The sequence below is a fragment of the Acartia tonsa genome, chromosome 11 (genome assembly GCF_053477335.1).
Source record: "Acartia tonsa isolate MP-2025a chromosome 11, ASM5347733v1, whole genome shotgun sequence".
NCBI classification, from domain to species: domain Eukaryota; kingdom Metazoa; phylum Arthropoda; class Copepoda; order Calanoida; family Acartiidae; genus Acartia; species Acartia tonsa.
This window is the reverse complement of record NC_137270.1, coordinates 15,446,625-15,466,489: the sequence shown is the minus strand read 5'-3', so window position 1 is coordinate 15,466,489 and position 19,865 is coordinate 15,446,625. Positions and strand designations below refer to the sequence as shown.

General features: G+C 31.8%; 2 protein-coding genes across 5 annotated transcripts in view; both read left to right on the top strand.

The window, feature by feature from the left end:
• LOC145332239 (sorting nexin lst-4-like) overlaps window positions 1-19,865 on the top strand; it is a 491,682-nt gene that overhangs the window by 60,286 nt on the left and 411,531 nt on the right. The window lies entirely within an intron of this gene.
• The window catches only part of LOC145331526 (uncharacterized), a 167,294-nt gene continuing 152,949 nt past the window's right edge, over window positions 5,521-19,865 (top strand). For both annotated transcript variants that reach the window (XM_080176223.1, XM_080176224.1), the window contains exon 1: window positions 5,521-5,579. In XM_080176223.1, the coding sequence (XP_080032349.1) occupies window positions 5,530-5,579 (50 nt within the window). In that variant the 5' untranslated portion in view covers window positions 5,521-5,529. The remainder of the gene's footprint in view (window positions 5,580-19,865) is intronic.

Here is a 19,865-nt window from a genome sequence, read left to right as displayed (position 1 = left end):
AAAACAATTAAATATGTATGTTTTAAAATTGAAGTTATTTTATGCAACTAAAATGCTGGTGGCTTCGCGTTTAGCTTCTAATAAGTGACAGAAAAAGGGTCTAAAATTATCCAAAGATTTGAAATAAAAATAAATAAGATCAAAACTAATGAAGCAATCTTTACGTTTTATAATCTCTGATTACTTTTATTCTAGAAACTTAAAAAATAACAATAGAATTAATATAAATAACAGCAACTCTGTGATTTAGACTAGTTATTTATCGCATCACATTATAGACAGCTTTTTGCGGATTGTCATATGAAAAATTATAAGAATGATTCGAGTTTGTTGGCCCCTATCGAGTAAAAAATTGTCAATAATATAATACAATATGATATTTTTAGTAACCGGTTCAGAAGATATTTTTCTGTTTTTGAAAATGAATTAAAAAATGGTGAAAATTATTATGATACCTAGAAATAATATGATCAAAATTGAACAAAGCACTTTCACACGAATCGACAGACGTACGCAGAAAAAAGTATATTACAGCGTAGCTTCGCTACTAAAATAATAATAGTTTTATTGGGGGGTAAAAAGGCAGGATGTTTTCATCTTTTATGCTTGTCTATCTATTAATACTGGATAGAGATTGCTCTTATGAAAAAATTGCATAAAAGCAATTATTTTAATCAAGGTTTATACGTTTGTCATACTATTACCATAAATTCTACTTGTTTATTGGCAGATTTTAAAATTAAAGGAACAAATCATAATTTTTCTGTAGGGCTTAAAACCGGTTCTATTTCAGCGGATATTTTTCGGTTTCGTAGCTATACTGGAAAATGATATACATTGCTTACAAAATGACTTTCCTAAATTCTATCAAACTGGTCTTTTTATAAAACACCTTGGTAGCAAAAAATTTGAGGAGAAAACGTATTCCCGCACCGAACTGCTTCTCTATAATTCAGTTTAGCTGTGGTTTTTCTGGTGCGGTTAGTCTGCAAGGTTAATGTTGTTGTTCTGTACACTAAAAAAAACAAATTTTGAAAATTCGAAGATTTTTTCAACAATTTGCATTAATTATAATAATTCAATTCTACCATTTGCAGAAATTCAGAGCAAAATTGGTACCCAATAGTTAATTTAACACGTTTTGTCATTCGTTTGATAAAAAACCGTAGGTGCCTTTTTCAAGTCTTGATTTTTTTTATGTCAAATCATCATTATCCAAACTTTTCAACCAATAATTTTAATCTGCATAAGTGGTACTTTTTAATATTTCCATGGAGTGAGTCTTTTAAATCACGAAAATAAATAAAATATATCAACTGAAAAATTTACTATATATTTTTTATAGTACAATAAATCTTTTTATACAAAAATAGACCAACATTTTTATATCATTAATATAAAAAGTACATTATTTTTATTCCTAATAACATATTTGTGCATTATTTTTATTATGTATCATATATTTTGGTCTTTTATGTTGTTAACAAGGACATAATTGTTTATAAGAGGAAATATAATTGCAGTAGAGTCTAAACTTTGTTGTCAGGAGCGAAGCTACTCTATAATTCACTATGTCTGTCCGTCAGTAACGTTCTGGAGGAAATGGGATTTTCTCAGATGTTATATAAGCCGAGACAGCTGAAATTTTTGGTGATGTTTCCCTGTACCAATGAGAAGGCAGTATATAATTTACTTGTTCCGTTCGTCTGTCAATCAAGCTTTAATAGACAGAGATACTTGTTTTTTTAGTTCAGTGATTAAATAATAGTTATTTCTTGCATCGTATTATAAACAGCTTTCCGCGGATATAAAAGATTTTTTAGCCCCGAGGTGCCGAAGGCACAGGCTAAAAAAACTGGTTTTAATCTTATGATTGTACATTTTTATATTCGTAGAAAGCTGGATATAGTACGATGCTAGACATAGTTTTTTCGTATGGACGAGAACCGGTTCCTATCCACCGGATTCGAATGAATACGAGAAAAGGATTTTTCGCATAATCTTTTCTTGACAACTGAACAACTGCTCTATAACTCAGTTTGTCCTTTTGTCCATTCAATAATTTTTTTTGTGCTTTGCTACTTATCGATGTTGTCATTCCTGATAATATATTTCTAGTGTTAGACAAACTATAATTATAGAGTAGCTGCGCTACTAAAACTACGCCAAATTCCTTTATGGTTTATGCACTGTTATTATTTGCCAATAAATTGGTTTATTTAATATGCTTTTTAGTTTTAATATATTTTATTAAAATCTAAGGTAGGTAAGAGTAGAAAAATGGCTTAAACTACCCTAAAATCTAAAAGTAAAAAAGCTTAAAACCACCTCGCGATAATTGTGAAGCTTTCCTTAAATGAAGAACTCAATCGATTAAATTTTTATCACAATTTTAAGCTCTTAAGATGGATTTAAATTATTATAAAGTCATCATTAATTAGAAAGTACTTAAGTATATTGTCCACTTTTGAAAACAACGTCATTTAATATTAATCTACTTATGTAATTTGAATAATAAACAGGGATTAATCAAATTTTAAAAAATGAATAAGAAATTTAAAAAATATACTTTTATTTAGTTTTTAATATTAGTAAATGTTATATTTTTAACCACTTAAAATGTAAACAATCGATTTTTCTTACCCATGGGATTAAATGATGGAGCGATAGCTCATTAATTGAATAACTACAGGAATCCTATCTCTCTAAAGTAATGATTCAATACTTACTATTCCTTCTCTTTTAGTTATGTAATTATCTATTGTTTTGTTACCTTTTGTCACAATTGTCCTTGTTAATTAAAAATATTATTATTTTGGATTTTAATTTTTAATTGGTACTTGATAAATTGAAAAAAATAAATTAGTTTAGTTTACACATTCTAGTGATGTATACAACAAAATACAAAGTATTGTTTGGTCTGTATTTCTTTTTAATATGCATACAGCCCAACTATGATTGCTACTTTGCTGCGCTGCTCTTCACCATTGGAATAATTATAAACACTGCTTGTCTTGTTGCAATGTTTAATTATTACCACAATGTTCCGCAATCAAAGAAAAATATTCTCATATTCCTAATCAGATGTTTGATTCTGGCTCTGATGGTTGTGAGTATTTCTGATTATGTTATAAATATGATTATGTTCCTATGGAGAGACAAAGTAATTCAACTAGTGGAAGATTATTTTTCTCAAGTTTGCATGCTGTTGGAAAGAACAATGATAAATTTGGGATATATCATGTTTATGATTGAAATAATAATCTTCAAGTGGATTCTCATGCTGTTTCCTACACATTTCCTTGGAATGAACACAGTTAGGATACAGACTGCCTGCTTTCTGCCAATAATAATACATTTTGTATTCCTTATCTACAGATTTGTCAAGATTCCTGTTTGTTTAGAGTTCTTTATTTATGAGATGCACACGAGATATAATCTTGCTTCCTTGGAGACAATTCAGGAGCAATTGTCTGATAGTGATGAGAGTAAGCTTAGATTTTTAAAACTTCCTGGATTTTTTCTAGTCTTTATCAGCACACTTGATTTAATATTCAAAATTATTAAGTATGTCAAGTTTAAACTGCAATATCAAGAAAATCCTTGCTGTGGCTCAACAAGTACATTCAAAATATCCAATGTATCAACTAACATGTCAAGTTTTGGATCAAGCTTAACATTACAATCTGTAAGATCTACTTCTTCAATACCTAAGTTTATTCAATCATTTAAACCAAACAAAATAAATCCTTTCAAGGCTACAACAAATCATAGAGAACAAACAACAGAAGAGGAACCATTAGAAATATTTACAATTCATACGCGACCATCATCGCCTTGTATAAATTTACAATTATTACCTCTATTAGAAACAGGACAATCAAGAGCAAGCTCACCTCTGCAAATATTGTCACCATCTGCTCTATTTAAACACTTAGCACCTACTTCAGCTTTAAAACCATCAACAGCTCCTTCAACTTTAGAACAATCAATATTTCTTTTAGATGTAGAGTCACAAAAATCTTCTGCTGATCTAGAAACATCAATTGATAATGCAAACTTATTGGTTGAGACATCAAAGGTGCAGCCCATCACAACTAATAAAGATCTAGAGCAATCAAGAGGTGATCAAACTGTTGAACCAACCATATGTACTCCTTCTAAAGAAACATCAAATGCTACTTTAAATCTGCAATCATCAACATCTACCGGAACATTAACCCCAAACATAGCTTCTGAAAATTCTGAAAACTTAAAGGTTTCTGTGAAGCCTAAATCAATAGTTGGTACTTTAGAACAGTCATTTGCTAAAAATCCTACTGGTTCTGCAAATCTAAATTCAACATCAGGAACTTCATCAAAACCAACATCATTATTTTCTTCAGGATTACAAGTTCCAAATCTTAAAAGATCTGTATCAAGTCCAATGTTTAAATTAACAGCACCCTCCTCAATTAATATCTCAATGCTAAATCCTCCAACAGCTATTTCAACATTTGAAACACCTACTAGTTCCCTATCCCCAAATAATTCAAGTTCAACTGTTAATCTAAAAACTTCAAGTGTAGAAATATCATCAATTAGGCTATCAAAAGAATTTAAGCAATCATCAAAAACAGTATCAAAAGTTAGTCCTGAGAAAATACCATCAATGCTGCAGACCTCAATAGCTGCAAAAACAGTAAAATTATCACCAACCCAGTTATCAAGATCAAAAACTTTATCACACTTGCTACCATCAGCTAGAATTCCCCTTCGCCAGCGACCACCAACAGCTGTGTCAACAAACAATTCAGTAACCTCAACTAAAACAGTTGTATCCCGCCAACTATCAGCTGCCAACCTGGACAAGAAAAAGATAAAGAAACTGGAATCACATGGTATGTTAATGTGGTTGATTTATCTGACTATTTGTGTGGGGATGTTAAATCTCTTGTGGAAAGTATCAGATGCAACTAAATATGTGTTGATGTTTATGAATATTGTAGTGAAAAGGATGAATATCTATATATTTCCATTGGTTTGGTTTTCCAACCATAAGGAAGCCATAACTTTTAATAATAACAGAATTCGAAGACTTTTTATGAAAAAAAACTCAATAAACACTGTATAGTATGTTGATATGCTTTATTTATACCTGAAATACATGTTTTTTTGAGTGATGGTTGTGTTTGGTTTGATTGGGTTGATATTTTCAGTTTGTGTCTTTTATTCTTAACTTCCCTCCCTTTGTAGATCACCCACCCTTGTTAGTTGGGATAGTTTTAGATTTATCTTTAGGTCATTGTTATTGTCTAATTTTAAGTATTTTAGTTGTATGTCTATTTTAATAAATATGATTTGTATTTTATTTATGAATAAATGGACTAATATCTGATTGATTGTTTTATTTTGGGTTAGATATTGTATGTTATATAGACTTATAATAATATAATGTTTTAATAATATGAATTTCTAAGACAATATTCTTTATTGATAAAATTTTTTTTAATAAAATATGACTATAATAAATTGTATCAGAGCTCTGATATGGTGGACAATGGATGGGGACAGCCACTGCAGGATGTCAGACATAACAGGTAAATATTGGATAGATAGATACATGTTCAGTGTCATGTGTGACGTCATAATGGATGGGGACAGCCACTGCAGGATGTCAGACACAACAGGTAAATATTGGATAGATAGATACATGGAGATACGGTCAGTGTCATGTGTGACGTCATAATGGATGGGGATAGCCACTGCAGGATGTCAGACACAACAGGTAAATCTTAGATAGATAGATACATGGAGATATGTTCAGTGTCATGTGTGACGTCATAATGGATGGGGATAGCCACTGCAGGATGTCAGACTCAACAGGTAAATCTTAGATAGATAGATTGACTTTTGACTCTAGGGGTCTGGTGACGCTTCGGGTACAAGTCCTCTCAACTTCATCTTTGAACATACGCTGCATTTTAAATTGCAATATAACGCGATCAATCGCCTAGGGTATCAACACCCATCAGACAACCAACCTTTTGATTGCACGACCTTTGTCTGAGAAGTCCTAACTGTGCATTGTAATGAGATGCGCCTGTTTTGGGCCAAGGCATTCCCCATACTCTACCTATTTATGTCGCCCATCTCACATAGTTTATTTAATTTTAAATAGTAAAGTCTTACAATGTTCATAAAAACATTACCATTAAAGAAACTTTTTTTCTAACGCGAAACAAATTAACTTTGACTAACAAGGATACTATTGTGCAATTGTAGCGTAAATAAAAATAAACCTTTGGATTTTAATTTTAAACAAATATCCTCCAAATATAGAAAACAATATATAATATTTTCTATTTCATGTGCACAACTAATTTCCCCCCGGCTTCCTACTAATTTAAGCCCCCTCCCCCCCTCCAGTTTGAAATAAATAAAAAACAAAAGGGTGAAACAAGAGTTTTTAGTTTGTCTGTTAATTTCTTGAGGTTAATTTAGGTTAGGTTATATTGGGTACTAGGTAGCCCCGTAGGGTTAGAACCTTCCAAAGGTGTTAGGAAAAAGGGGAAAAAAGTACTTTCCTATACTATTTAAATTCATTTAAAAAGTAAGGGGAAGGGGTCAGTGTTCGATAGGTACTTTGAGTAAAGGTACCTATCCTCTTCTTTTATCTTTAGTCTTAATACATGATAAACGTACTATATACAGCGAAAGTAAATCATAGAGTAGGGCAACTGCTAACAAATTAGGTATGGCTAAAAATAAATAAATTACTGTATTGGCTCTTGTTGTATTAATTTTGCATTACGCCAGAATTTCACTCACATGGACTTACAGTATAAGTTTTAAAATATTAAGTTTCTGTACTTGTAACTAGAAGCTGCATCCCTAAAAAAAAGTGATAGAAAAAAGCCTGAAACCATTTTAAGACTTAAATTAAATATCAAAACAGCCTAAACCCACAATGTTACTTAAATTAAGCTTTCCTAAAATAGGTAACTCAATAAGTGAGAATGGTTAACGAGATCTTAACTGACAAACAAAAAACCTAATTATTATATACACTTCGATTACTCTTCTTCTTTATACTCAATCAAATTAAAACTTTGGGAACTTAGAACTTTGGGAACTATAATTAAATCCTAATTATTTAGTTCAAGCCAGAAGTGTTCAAACTTTATAACCAACTAAATCTACAGAAGAGATACTTTTGTTTATCTTCATGGGGAATGTACATTAATTTATCGTCCATTGTCATAACCATAAAGATCCCCTCAATACAAATTAAAATCATAAGATTTTCGGCCAATCGGATCTAGCAAAACTGGTATTAATTTTTTTGATACTTGTTGGAAATTGTCTGTAATTCGATGCAATACACGATTTTTCAGTATGGCTGAGAACTGGTTCTAATCCACCGGATATTAATCGGTTTCGAAGCGATACTGGAAAATATAATCTTACACTTATCTTGCTTGATTTAAATTTACTAAAATCAGTCTCTGTCCCGATGGAAAATAAATTGCAATCAATGTTAAACATTGCAGATGAAACCTACGCACTTTTGTGACGTGACAACGTTCGTGCTTAATTATATTTTAGCAGTGCAGATAATCTATATTATACTAGCGAATGCGCCTCTAGCCTATTGTTGATTCGTATCAAATGGGTAAGGAGCCAGAAAAATTGTCTATAAGCATCCTAAGGTTTAAATATAAACTATTCTGGGACCTATGTGAAGAATACCTAACAATGAGAACTCAATCAGTTCAGTAGCTGGCTATTCTAATTGTCTGAACTCTTTTATTAGTGGATAGGGAAAAAATATTCTATGTTTTATAGTAGATCAAAATCAAGGACTTCCTGGGGGTGATTACACTCCCCCCCCCCCATCCAAAACGAATTTTGGGTTGCCCTAGGACCTTCCAAATTTGTTAGGTGCACATTAGATTAACCCAACCTCGAACTTTGAAGAAAAAAATAAATTAAAAGTTTGGACGGCCTTGCTTATTTTGTTTTCAATTGCAATCCTTAAATACCTTAATCAAACTCAAATCAAAGCAAAGTGATATAATTTTTGCTAAAACGTTTGCATACCATTAAATTGCATTTTTATCCCTTTCTATTTCATTCTACTTTTTTTTCTCTCCCTTTCTCTCTCTTGAAAGTCAAACACTTTTTAGTTGTTATTAATAAAAAGCTAGTGTTGCATACTGTTAAAAATAATAAAATTAATAATCAATGAAACTAGCGGCTCTAGGGGTACTTGAAGGAAAGGGGGCGGGGGTTACCCTCCAGTTTATATTTCAATTTTTAAAAATGTAACAAATATGGGAGGGGGAGCATTACAGGGGCGATTTCTCTTAGGAGGATTAAGATACATTTCCCTAAAATAGTTTTAAACCTTTAATGAACCTATGAGAATCTTCACGGTAAAAGAGAACCATATCGAACCAGTTATAAACACACAGGCAGACAGACGGAAATCCTGTAACTTTTGTACATACATGACCACCTTTGGCATTTAAACTAGACTTATCTCATTCCATTGAATCCCATGAAAACATAAACAAATAGTTTTTTTTTGCAGTGGGAGAGTTTTAAATATTCTAAGCGAATTCTTTTGCGCTTTTTAAAACAAGTTTTTAATGGTTTATAACTTAAGATTAATTCTTTTTGATAGCCATACCACTTTTTAAGTGGCGTAGCTACTCTCAATATTAAGTATGTATGTACTATCTTTAAAAACAAATAGGGATAACAATATCCATAAACGCGTAGCTTAACAAATTCGACAGACAGACGAACAAACGAAAGTAAGAGCATATGATATTGAAAAATAAATTCACAATTGGAAATTGCTAAGGAAATACTTACGTTTTAATTAGTAATTGCCAATTGTACACAATCATCTTAAGAAGCGTCATATCAGAGATTCAAGTAAATCTGGAATCATTTAAACAACATATAATGGGCTATTATGGAATAATTCGTTCTTGTACCTTATTGTCCAAATAAACTTAACGTCTTAGGATTATGTACAAAGTACATGATTATCTTGAATCTTAAGGGATTAGACAATGGACGATAAATTTATGTACATATCCCAAGATAATAAACAATATTACCCCTTCTGTAGATTTTATTATTAGTTGAAAACTTTGAACATCAAAATTCAATAAAAGTACAAAAAGTTGTTAAGCCAACGAATAAGATAATGTTGATTTACAGTTTAATGTTCTCCCTCTCACTGATCTTTATACACTAAGACTTGTAGAGCAACTGCGCTCCTTAAAATGATTTCTTATGGCTTACTTAATATAGCCAGACAAAGAATAATATGTAATGCTTAATCTTCGCATCATTTGTTTTCACAAATTTTTTGGTTGGATTGTTAATCATGGATTTAAAAAAAAGTTACTGGTACATTTTTTATTTTAGTAAACTAGAAGCCGAGAATATATGCCCCACCCCACCTCATAAAAAACAGTAGAGAAAATGACATACAGACAGACGAGACTTACAAACAGACAGACTTACAGATTAGCCTTGCTTATAGAAAACTAACTTTTCTTTAAAAATCTTGCAAACCTAAGTAGATGATTTTAAGTAAAAATTGCAAAATCTTCGGTTAATAAAATTGTAAAATATCCGTTGTTGTATTGCAATGTTGTTTTAAAGACCGACTTGCACGACAAAATTATTTTATAAATAGATGGATATTTATATACAAAGGACGATTATATCCAATAGTAGTGTATATTTTACAAGGATTACAACATCCAATACAATTTTTGGGGGGAAGATTCTGTACCAAAAAAAGTACACCTGGATATAATAACCCCATCAAAAAATGTTTTTCTAAGCTTTTCTTTTTAGAACTAAAATGGGCGACTTTTCCGTCCCTTCCTTCAAGTGCCACTAGGGGTCTCTAGGGGCGTAGCCGCTAGTTACATAGAAAACAACCTGCACGACAAAATATATAAAGAGCAATTTCAAAAACAATTTAAGTATAAAATGTAAATAAAAATAGCAATTACTTTTCAATATAATGCAGCTTTTTATTATCTTCAGTCTTATTTGACATTTAGAACAGGAATGGCAGAGTCCAATAGTAGCCAAGACACACATTAAAACAAGGATAACAACATCCGAACAAGCAAAAGCTTTTAAATAAGTCAGTAGGACAAATGAACATTACCACTTGTATAGTGTCAGAATATGCTGAATACAAATTTATAAGTCTAAACATAAATTTGTATATTAAGTTGTTACAAAATTTATTAAATACAGTATACTGTTTAAGGACATACTAACATTTTTGGTAATTGATTATAATATTGTACCTTGTTTTTCTAGGAATCTTATTCCAAAAATTATAAAAATAGGATAATCATATCATACAAAAAATTGTAAAAAGTAAGCTTGTTTTTATTAGACGGGCCTTTAAAGTAACAAGTATTGAGTTGCTACACTTTCTAAATCGTAACTAACTGTTTTATCGTACTAAGTTTGAAATTTTTAAGACGATTCTAACAGGCCCAAATGAACGATACGAGACAGACAGACGGACCGACCCTAATTATAGAAACACTATAATGAGCAATGTGGTATGGTAGCAAAGGAAAAAACAACTGCTTATGAGAGAGTACATTTGATCAAAAACCCAAGCTGAGATTGAAATCTAACCAAAATACTTGAAACTGCTTGAAATCGATTGTTTAATTGTATTAAAAAGTGTCAATCCATAAAAAGACTGAAAAAGAGAAAGAGAGAAAAAACTAGGATGACAAAATCCATGTAATACGAGTGTGGAAAATGTCAATTGGTTGAACTTATTACTTTTGACAAATTTTAAATTTGAAAAAATATAGTGGTTAAGTTATCATTGTAATTGAGTTGATATTAAATTATACTGGTCCCCAGAGGTAAATAGTTTAGTTAAATCTTGATTTGGTGTTACAAACTAGCAGTGCTTAAACTTGTCCACTGATATGTAATCTTATAAACCTCTGAAACTCACCAAAGTAAAGTTTTATTGCTTCGCTCCATCGTTAGAAACCTTTCCTTTTACAAATTATGTGAATTTTTAACATTTTATATATTAAAATATGGGCTTAAATGATCCCACACCCCCCCTCCCAAAAAAAGGCTGTGATGTCCTTTGACGTCGTATAATCAACTACTATATAGAGCAGCAGCGCTACTCAAATTGGCTGGGTGTCAACACTGAAAAATGATCCCCCCCAACTTTCCTTATCAAGCCAAACCAAAAATTTGACACGACAAAGGAGAAAAAAATGCAGTTTTGAACGTCCCACCCTGAGAACCAGGGATAAGGCATCTGAAGATTAAATACTTTAATAAAAATACTTTTCCAGTATGGCTTAATAAACACTGGATCAAAACCGGTTCACTAAAAAATGATGTATAGCATCGTAGAATAGATAAATTCCTACTAATATAAAAATTAAAATCATAAAATCAATATTGTAGGCCCAGGCTAACAAATGGTTGGAATCTTACAATTTTTCATTTTAATATCCGCGTAAAGCTGTCTATAATACGATACGATCAATAACTATTCTTTGTTTCTTGTACAAACGTAAGTAGTACCAGAGATGGGTTTTCATAAAGTTATTGATTGATTTAAGCGCAGACAACAGACAGAAAAATGCCTCGTAGGATTTAAACAGCGTATACAACTATTTATTTAATTATTTCGCTTTTGCTGGTACGGTTTTTATAGAAGAAAAATAAATAATCTTATATCGTTTTTTGCTGTATATTAACCCATTAGTGACGAACCGGCTTTTAACGCCCGGTTCCAGAAAATGCCGAAAAAAACCGGTTCTCAGTTTTAGGATTGCATCATTCTCAGTATGAATCCCCCCTCTACTACCCTGGTTTTCATTTCCCCCTGGAGCAGGCAGATTTGCTTACTTCCGTTTGCCGGTATAGCTCAACAAAATTTGAAAACCAAGAAAAACAAGGTGATTTTAAAATACCCCTCCTAACTTTTTTGTTTATGAAGTAAAGTTAGTGATTTTTTTCGTGAAATTTAAAGTTTATTGGCATTTACATTCATTTGTGAATTCGTTTTATTCAAATTATTATTTTTTATATGATTTTTTTATCGTTTTTTTACGTTCTATATAGACCCGGCTCGGCATATGGGGGGAAAGTCTGAAATTTTCATTACCCGGTTTTACTAATAGATCTTTTTTACAACAACAACAAAAACCGGGTTTATTAACCAAAAAGGGGTGGTACCTATAGCCAAAATCTTAAATGTGATATAAATTGTTTTGTATGTTAGTTGTAGCTCTATCAATTACATGAGGTTATGTAGTTTTCAATTACGGATCGTATCGTAGTTTTAAAAAGTGTTCATCTCACTTTGGGCGTTCAAAAATTACATTTTTAATTTTTTGGGCCAAATAACCGGGTATTTAGGTCGCAAACGGGCTTTAATGCCGGGGGAAAGCACCAAAAAACGCCAAAAACGGTTATTAATGCCGCAAGGTTTTTTTACTCGCGCCGAACCGGGTTTTATTGCAACTTTCCTGTGCACGCCACTAGAGCAAAACAAAAAAATTGGAATTCCGTTTTTACCATTATAAAGCTTCCCTGAGATTTTCAGCTCGATCGGTCCATAAAAGTGGCGCTCGGCACTAATGGGTTAATTGATGCATCTTTTTAAAGCTTTATTAGACATTATACCAATGGCTAAAATAATTATTTTAAAATTTTGAATTCCTAAGTTATATACTCTGTTTAAATCCTACAAGGCATTTTCTGTCTGTTGTCTGTGCTTAAATCAATCAATAACTTTATGAAAACCCATCTCAGGGCCGTGCAAAGGGATTTTTAAATGGGGTGCTAAAAAAGTTAATCTTCTTTAAGGTGAGGTGAAGGGGGGAGGGGGTGGAATTATTGCAATCCTAAAAATCTGCAAAATTCAAAAAAAGATTATCACACTTTACTGGCAGTAAACTAATAATTTTTTCAATACCACATACCCCTATCTTTGAAAAACACCATTCAAAACACAAAAATTGTATATACCGTTAAATTTATCGGTTTATTTAACAAGATTTAACATTTTTACATTATGAAAAACCTATGCTATGTGAAAGCTTATAATTCTCAAAAAAATAACATTAATTTTTATATTTTTATCAAGTTTATTCTATTATATAAAGTAGTAAAGTTTTTTTGTGTCTGAAGCTTTATATTTCACTAAATACTGAACCGATTGCGTTCTCCTTTTTAAAAAGAAATCTTCACAGAGTGTGGTTTTAGGGTATTTATTTTTTTTTAGATTCAAGTCATAGGATGGTTTTAGGCTAGTGGCTCAACCACTAGTTCTCTTTAAAGAAGAAGCGTGTAGTAAGAATCCACCCCCATCAACCCCTAGACAGATAATATCACCCCTCTTGTTGTCAGTATAGCAACCCCCTCGACATTGCGTTAAGAAGGGGTGCAAAACACTGTGGACGCCATTGCTTTAAAGCCATTTTCCCCAAAACAGACATAGGTACCAGAGAGAGAGAGAGAGAGAGAGAGAGAGAGAGAGAGAGAGAGAGAGAGAGAGAGAGAGAGATAGAGGGGGGGGGGGGGGGAGGCAATAGGCTGTTTATTTCACTATTCTCCAAAGTTTTACTATAACGTTTTCTTATTCGTTGGCTCAACAACTTCGGGGACTTTAACTGAATTTTAATTGGTTGGTTTATTGAGTTGAGAGTTCAAACGTTTCAACCACTAATATTGATCTAGGGACGAACTGTAATCTTACTTTCATAAATGATATCATAATAAAACTATAAAGCGGCCTATAAAAATGAAATATTGATTATTTTATTAAGCATAAAAAAAGTTGCAGGACTTATAAGGACTGCACACATTTTTCTCACAGCACGTTTTACTATTAGTGAAGCTACTCTATGACTTTTACGGTTGATAAAAATATCTGTACGTCTGTCTGCCCCACTTTCAAACAAGGACTTCATTATAGAAATAAATTTCTTTTAAATAGCCAAGCTAATCTGTAATAAAATTTATCTGTCCGTCCGTCAGCTTCCCGTATGTAATATAGTTGGTCCGTCGGTCTAAACTTAAAAGCTACCATGAAAAGGGGAACCAAATCGGTGTATCCGTTCGATATATCTCAAGAGACAGATACACATAACATTTTGTAATCCTTTTTTAATATTAAGATTACAATAGATAAAGAATCAAGTAGACATTTACTATTATTGCTGCGCTACTAACGAACTAACTCATCCTATTTTCTCACTCCTTTCACTCTTGATTAAGTTGAACAGAGAATTAAATATCAAGCCATGGCGATTTACTCCTAGTAGATCGAAATTGTACACAAGTTTATAAAGTACAGGGATAAAAAATCGAAAATATTGCTTTTAAAAGTTATAGGTTTTTAAAATCTGTTTGTTTCATACATTTTACTATACTAGCAGCTGAACTCCTAGCATCTAGGCGCTCTGTATTCGATGGAGTAGGGAGAGTAGCAAATAGCCTTAAAGCAAACTTAGATATAGAAATTTAAAGTCCAAACCATCCAGGGACATATAAGAAGCTTCTATAAAATGGAGAACTCAATCTGTTTAGTGGTTATCAAAATCTTAAACTAAATACAAAAAACCTTACTACTTTATCTAATAGGATGTACACAATATAAACAGTATTAATTCGGACCTTGAATTAACCCCGCATTTAAACCACAGTTGGATCGAGCCATAAACACAGGGATAGGGCAATGGGCGATAAGTTAACATTACCTATAACTCTATAATGACGAATATTTTTTTTTCTACATAATAACTAATAATTTGAAAGAATTAAATCTATTTATAAACATATTTTCCTATCTGTACATGCCTGGATTGGAAAAAAGGTCAGAAAAAGATCAATTTCTTTATTTAAAATGACAGCCGCCTTTACACGTTGGAAATTTGTTAAAATCCAGCGAAACTTCTTTATAATTTATGTCCAATATGACAATCACATTTCTTCAATACGACGGACTTAGAGACAAATTGAATCAAAGTGCAACAACTTCACCCATTTAACTGCGACAGAAGAATAATCCTAGGCATTGAAAAGCCTCGCTAATAGAAAAAAAAGTCGGGTAAAAACATCACGAACAAATAATTTTGAGATTATACAAGTGTCGTAAGAATTGGCATTATTATGCATATATCACATGATTATGAGAGTTGGAATATTTAGATGAAACAAGAATGAGAGATGGATAGATAGAAAAGAGAGAGAGAAAGAGATGGAAAGAGAGAGAGAGAGAGAGAGAGAGAGCGAGAGAGAGAGAGAGGGGGAGATAGAGAGAGAGAGAGAATGCAGGAAAGAAAATTGTGAGATAGCTATTTAGAGAGTGAGTGAGAGAAAGGTAGAGAGAGAGAGAGAGAGAGAGAGAGAAAGAGAGAGGGAGAGGTTGAAAGAAGACAAAACTAATCAAACGGATAAACAGACTTGTATAGTATCTCTGCTACAAATAAATAGTGTAGATAAGACAGACAGATGGATAATTGTAATTGTGCATATATCACATGAATATGCAAGATTTGTATCTATCTTAAAATTGTAGTAAATGCATCCTTTGCTCGTAAGAAATAAAAGTAGAACCTAGAATCAACAAAGATTTTTAAGTAAGAAAATGTTAAAAAGATAAAGAATTTTCGCTAGGGAAGGAAAAAAACTAAAAAAAGAAGAGTTAATTCTAGCTTTGATATTTTTTACCATTAAAAAAGTTTTTTTTTGTCTGAAGCTGTAGATTTCAATAGATACTGAACTAAATGGGTTTTGGGAAACTTCTTATATTTTTCTTAAATATTTATAAAAAAATTACAATATGCTAGGTGCGCAGTCGTTAGTTTGAAATATAAAAGGAAGTAAATTTTTTTTGATTAAGTCTTGGGATGGTTTTGGACTATTTTTCTGCAATAATCTTAACAATTTGAATACAGAGCCTCAGAAGATTACAAACATGAACAATTTATATAAAAGCTTCACTTTCTAAAGCCTTGACGAATATCTTAGTGTCACATGTAGTTTTTAGATGATAAAGATATTTTAAAACATAGTCTTAATATTAAACTAAGTAGTGCTATAAAAAGTTCTTACAATTTGAACAATTTTATTTGCATTATTAAAAAAAGCAGTAGAGTTACATAAAATAAAAATGAAAATTTTATGAAATATATATAATATGAAAGGAAGTTATCCTTATTTGGCTTGTTCAGCACTGACCCCCCCAACCCCCTTTGAAAAATTAAAATAAGGTTGGGGGGGGAGGGGTGGATAGTTTGTTTGTTTTTTACTTAGGTCAAATTAGGTTAGGTTATTTCGGGTTAAGGGTAGGGTTCAGTGATCGACAGTGATGAGGAAAAGCATTAATTTTTTTTTTAATCCAACTAAAGAAATTTTTTACTATTTTTTTCCTCAAATCAATTTTTTTCTTCAAAATCGTAGCACCACCTTCGACAAATCACGACTCTAGTAAAAGTTGCCAAATCAGGGATCATACATATGTCAGCAGTCATCTATCTACCTATCTATCTATCTATCTGTCTATATTTTTGTCAGTCTATCTATCTATCTATCTGTCTGTCAGTCTTTTTATCTATCTAATATATATATCTGTTCATCTTCATTTTATATCTATTAATACATCTATCTATCTGCTTATACAAAAGAAAAGCTAATAATCTATTGTCTGTCTAATTCAATTGTATATTCATCTATCTAAAAATCTAATAATTAATAAGCTAATAAATCGCTTAATGTGACTTTTTCGTTAAACATCACTCTAGAAAAAGAAATTTAGGAATTCATAAATGCTAGTCTTTTGAGATATTAAATTCATCTTAAATTGTCATTTTGCAGTTTTAAGATGTATCTAAGAAGGCGCTTTCCCATAAAGTACTACAAGTTTAAGCTCTCCTCCCCCAAATTTTTAATAAATTGAAAAAAAGGAGAGAGGGGGGTGTTCAATGTTCAACCGGATTTTTGGGGGAAATCACCGCTAAGAATATCCAAGGGTATGTGATATCGGTAAACTTCGACATAGGAAGCACGATTCTTAAACCAACATCTTGTTTTTTGAGTCACAGATACCCAGTACTCAGAAAATAAACGCAAATTTAAAAACTGCAAGGACAAATTACTACTATGATACTGCTTCTAAAATTTGAATAAATATTTTAATACAAAATATCTTTGTATTATACATTTAAATAATTGATCCGTTTTATCTATATGTACAGAAAATGTACTGTACAAAATCATTACCTGAATGTAGCTTGGTAACCTTTTTTTAAAATTTGTCTCATATTTACATCGATAATATGAACAAAATAAAGCAATGTGGTCGGTTTCCCTCATATTCCATCCGGACAATAAACAAACTTTTTGAAGAAAAAAAATGTATTTTTAATGTTTATTTCAGGTATGATTAAGAAAACGCATATTAAGAGCCTCTGGAAACGTTGAAACAATCATGGACTAGCGGATAGCCAAATATTTTAGATTTCATCTTAGTACAAAATGGGGTTTTCTTAAGTTAACAAATTCGTAAATGAAGGTTTATTCTAAATTTTGTAAAAAAATATTAAAACTAAATTTATTCAACTTTTACAAAAAATATTTTATTGGTTAATTGAGCTTGTACTTTTTAAACTTGCGTACATTCTTGGTCTATTAATTCTCTGTAATGGATCCAACAACGGGTTTCCACATTTTTCTGAACATCCCTCATTCTTTTCCGATCAATCGCGGGTTTCAAGGTTTATTTTAAAAAGGTTGAAAAATATTTGAATGGCTAACTCTAGTTGCTGCACCACTAGCTCAATAAGTTGGGGGGTGGGGGGGGGGGGCATAAGTCAAATAATCTTCACGTGAAGAAAAATCGTAAAACAGGACCAAACTCTTCTGAAAGATTAGATCAAACTATCAAGTTTTCAATATCTTATCTACACTGCACAATTTATCTCCCCGCTTTAGTTCTTAATTAATGGAAACTTCCCTAGAGGCCTCTAGGGGCACTTGTGTGATAAGTCTATCCTCGGATTTCAATTGATATTTAGAAGAAACAGTGGCTTTGGGTGGGGAATACTGGGGCGATTCATCCTCAGAGGGTAGCCTCCCCCTACAATAGTTATAAACCTTACCTAGAGTTATAAGAAGCTTTAAATGACAATCATATTGGCTCAGTGATTAGCAAAAATTTAAGCTCAATAATGATAAGAATGTTGTCATGAACTTTCTGCCATCTATCTTGAATAGGAGCCGAGAAAAACTTGATTCCCCTAAAACGGACAAACAGACGCTACTAAAAATTTTCAATAACCTAATTTATCAACCTTATTCTTCAAACCCTAAAATCGCCTTGTAGTAAATCGTGGCTTTATTTGTAGCATTTGTTCACAGTTACATGGCAGGACACCAGGGAGGGAGGGGTCGTTGGACTGGAATTTACATGGGTACCCAAAGTTTTATAAAGTACGTTATTGTTTATGTTGATTAAAAAACTTTGGGTATTTTGTTGGTTGATTCCAAACTGTTAGTGTCTAAATTTTACAGCCAATAATTTTTATCTATAGAAAGTTTAAATTTGTTTATTATTATTTGGGGATACATATCACTTTATCGTCCACTAGCGGCTACGCCCCTAGAGGCCTCTAGTGGCACTTTAAATGTTTTTGTTTGTTAAAGTTAATTTTTTATGTACAATACCACCTTATTTGACGCTGAAGTCTCCCAGATTTTAAGAAAATTTTCAATTTTTTTGTCATTTCTTTTGGGAGGGTGGTAGTACCCTCCCCAAAAATAGTTAAAAACCTTACCAGGACATATGAGAATCTACCCTGTTAAGGAGAACCCGATCGGTTTAGCGGTTTGCGAGATCCTTCGGTACACACAGACAGACACACAGACAAACATCCTGTTACTTTAGTATAAGGATTGTATTATCCCTTAAGATACCTGGAGGACAGGGATCTTAAGGGATAAGATAATGGATAAAAAATTAATATACACTTAAATAAAAAAAAAACCTTCTGTAGAATTAAATTCTTGATATAAAAGTTTGGATAACGCTAGTTTGTATTACCCAATCAAAAGTTGTTAAGCCAACAAAGGTCCAAAGTCTCAAAATTTAAAGGGGTGTTTACTCCCCCTAAACAAATTAGGGGGTGCCCCCCCTAAAATATTTTGAAATCTTTTGGGGAAAGAGGGGTGTTAACCCTTTCTTACATTATGGCTATTAAAATAGCCAGGGTCGAGAGAAATTTTTTCTTACAGCAAAGTGTACACTTAATGTCACTTAATGTGAGTATTGGCCCATGTGTTAATTACTCATATGTATGAGCTCAGTTGTGTAGGGGAATATTTACAGTCATTCATGTGGTCTGAAGAAGGCAAGGTGTAAAATTGTGATTTCACCCAACTTGAAAACAATGCTTAAAAAAGTGATAAAAATACATAATAGTGAATTGTCAATACAATAAACATAATCATAACTAGATGCTCTTTATGTGTATAGATTCGTTTTTTTTTATACAGTGAATACTTTTTTAGTTATATCTATTCAAACACAAATTTTCACAAAAATAGCCATTAATGGAGAACACACTTTTTCCCTTACCACTTTATTAGCCACTTATGTAAATACTGCTAGTGAATTTTCAGTTTTTGATAATGCATTTTTATTCTGTTATCACTTTTTTCAAAAAAATCCAAGACCTGTGAATTGGCAATTGCCTCTAATATATGTATAAAGCTTAAAAAAAACATATTTATGTAATAAAAAGTATGATTTAAAAAAAAAAGTTTTTTTGTGATTTGAC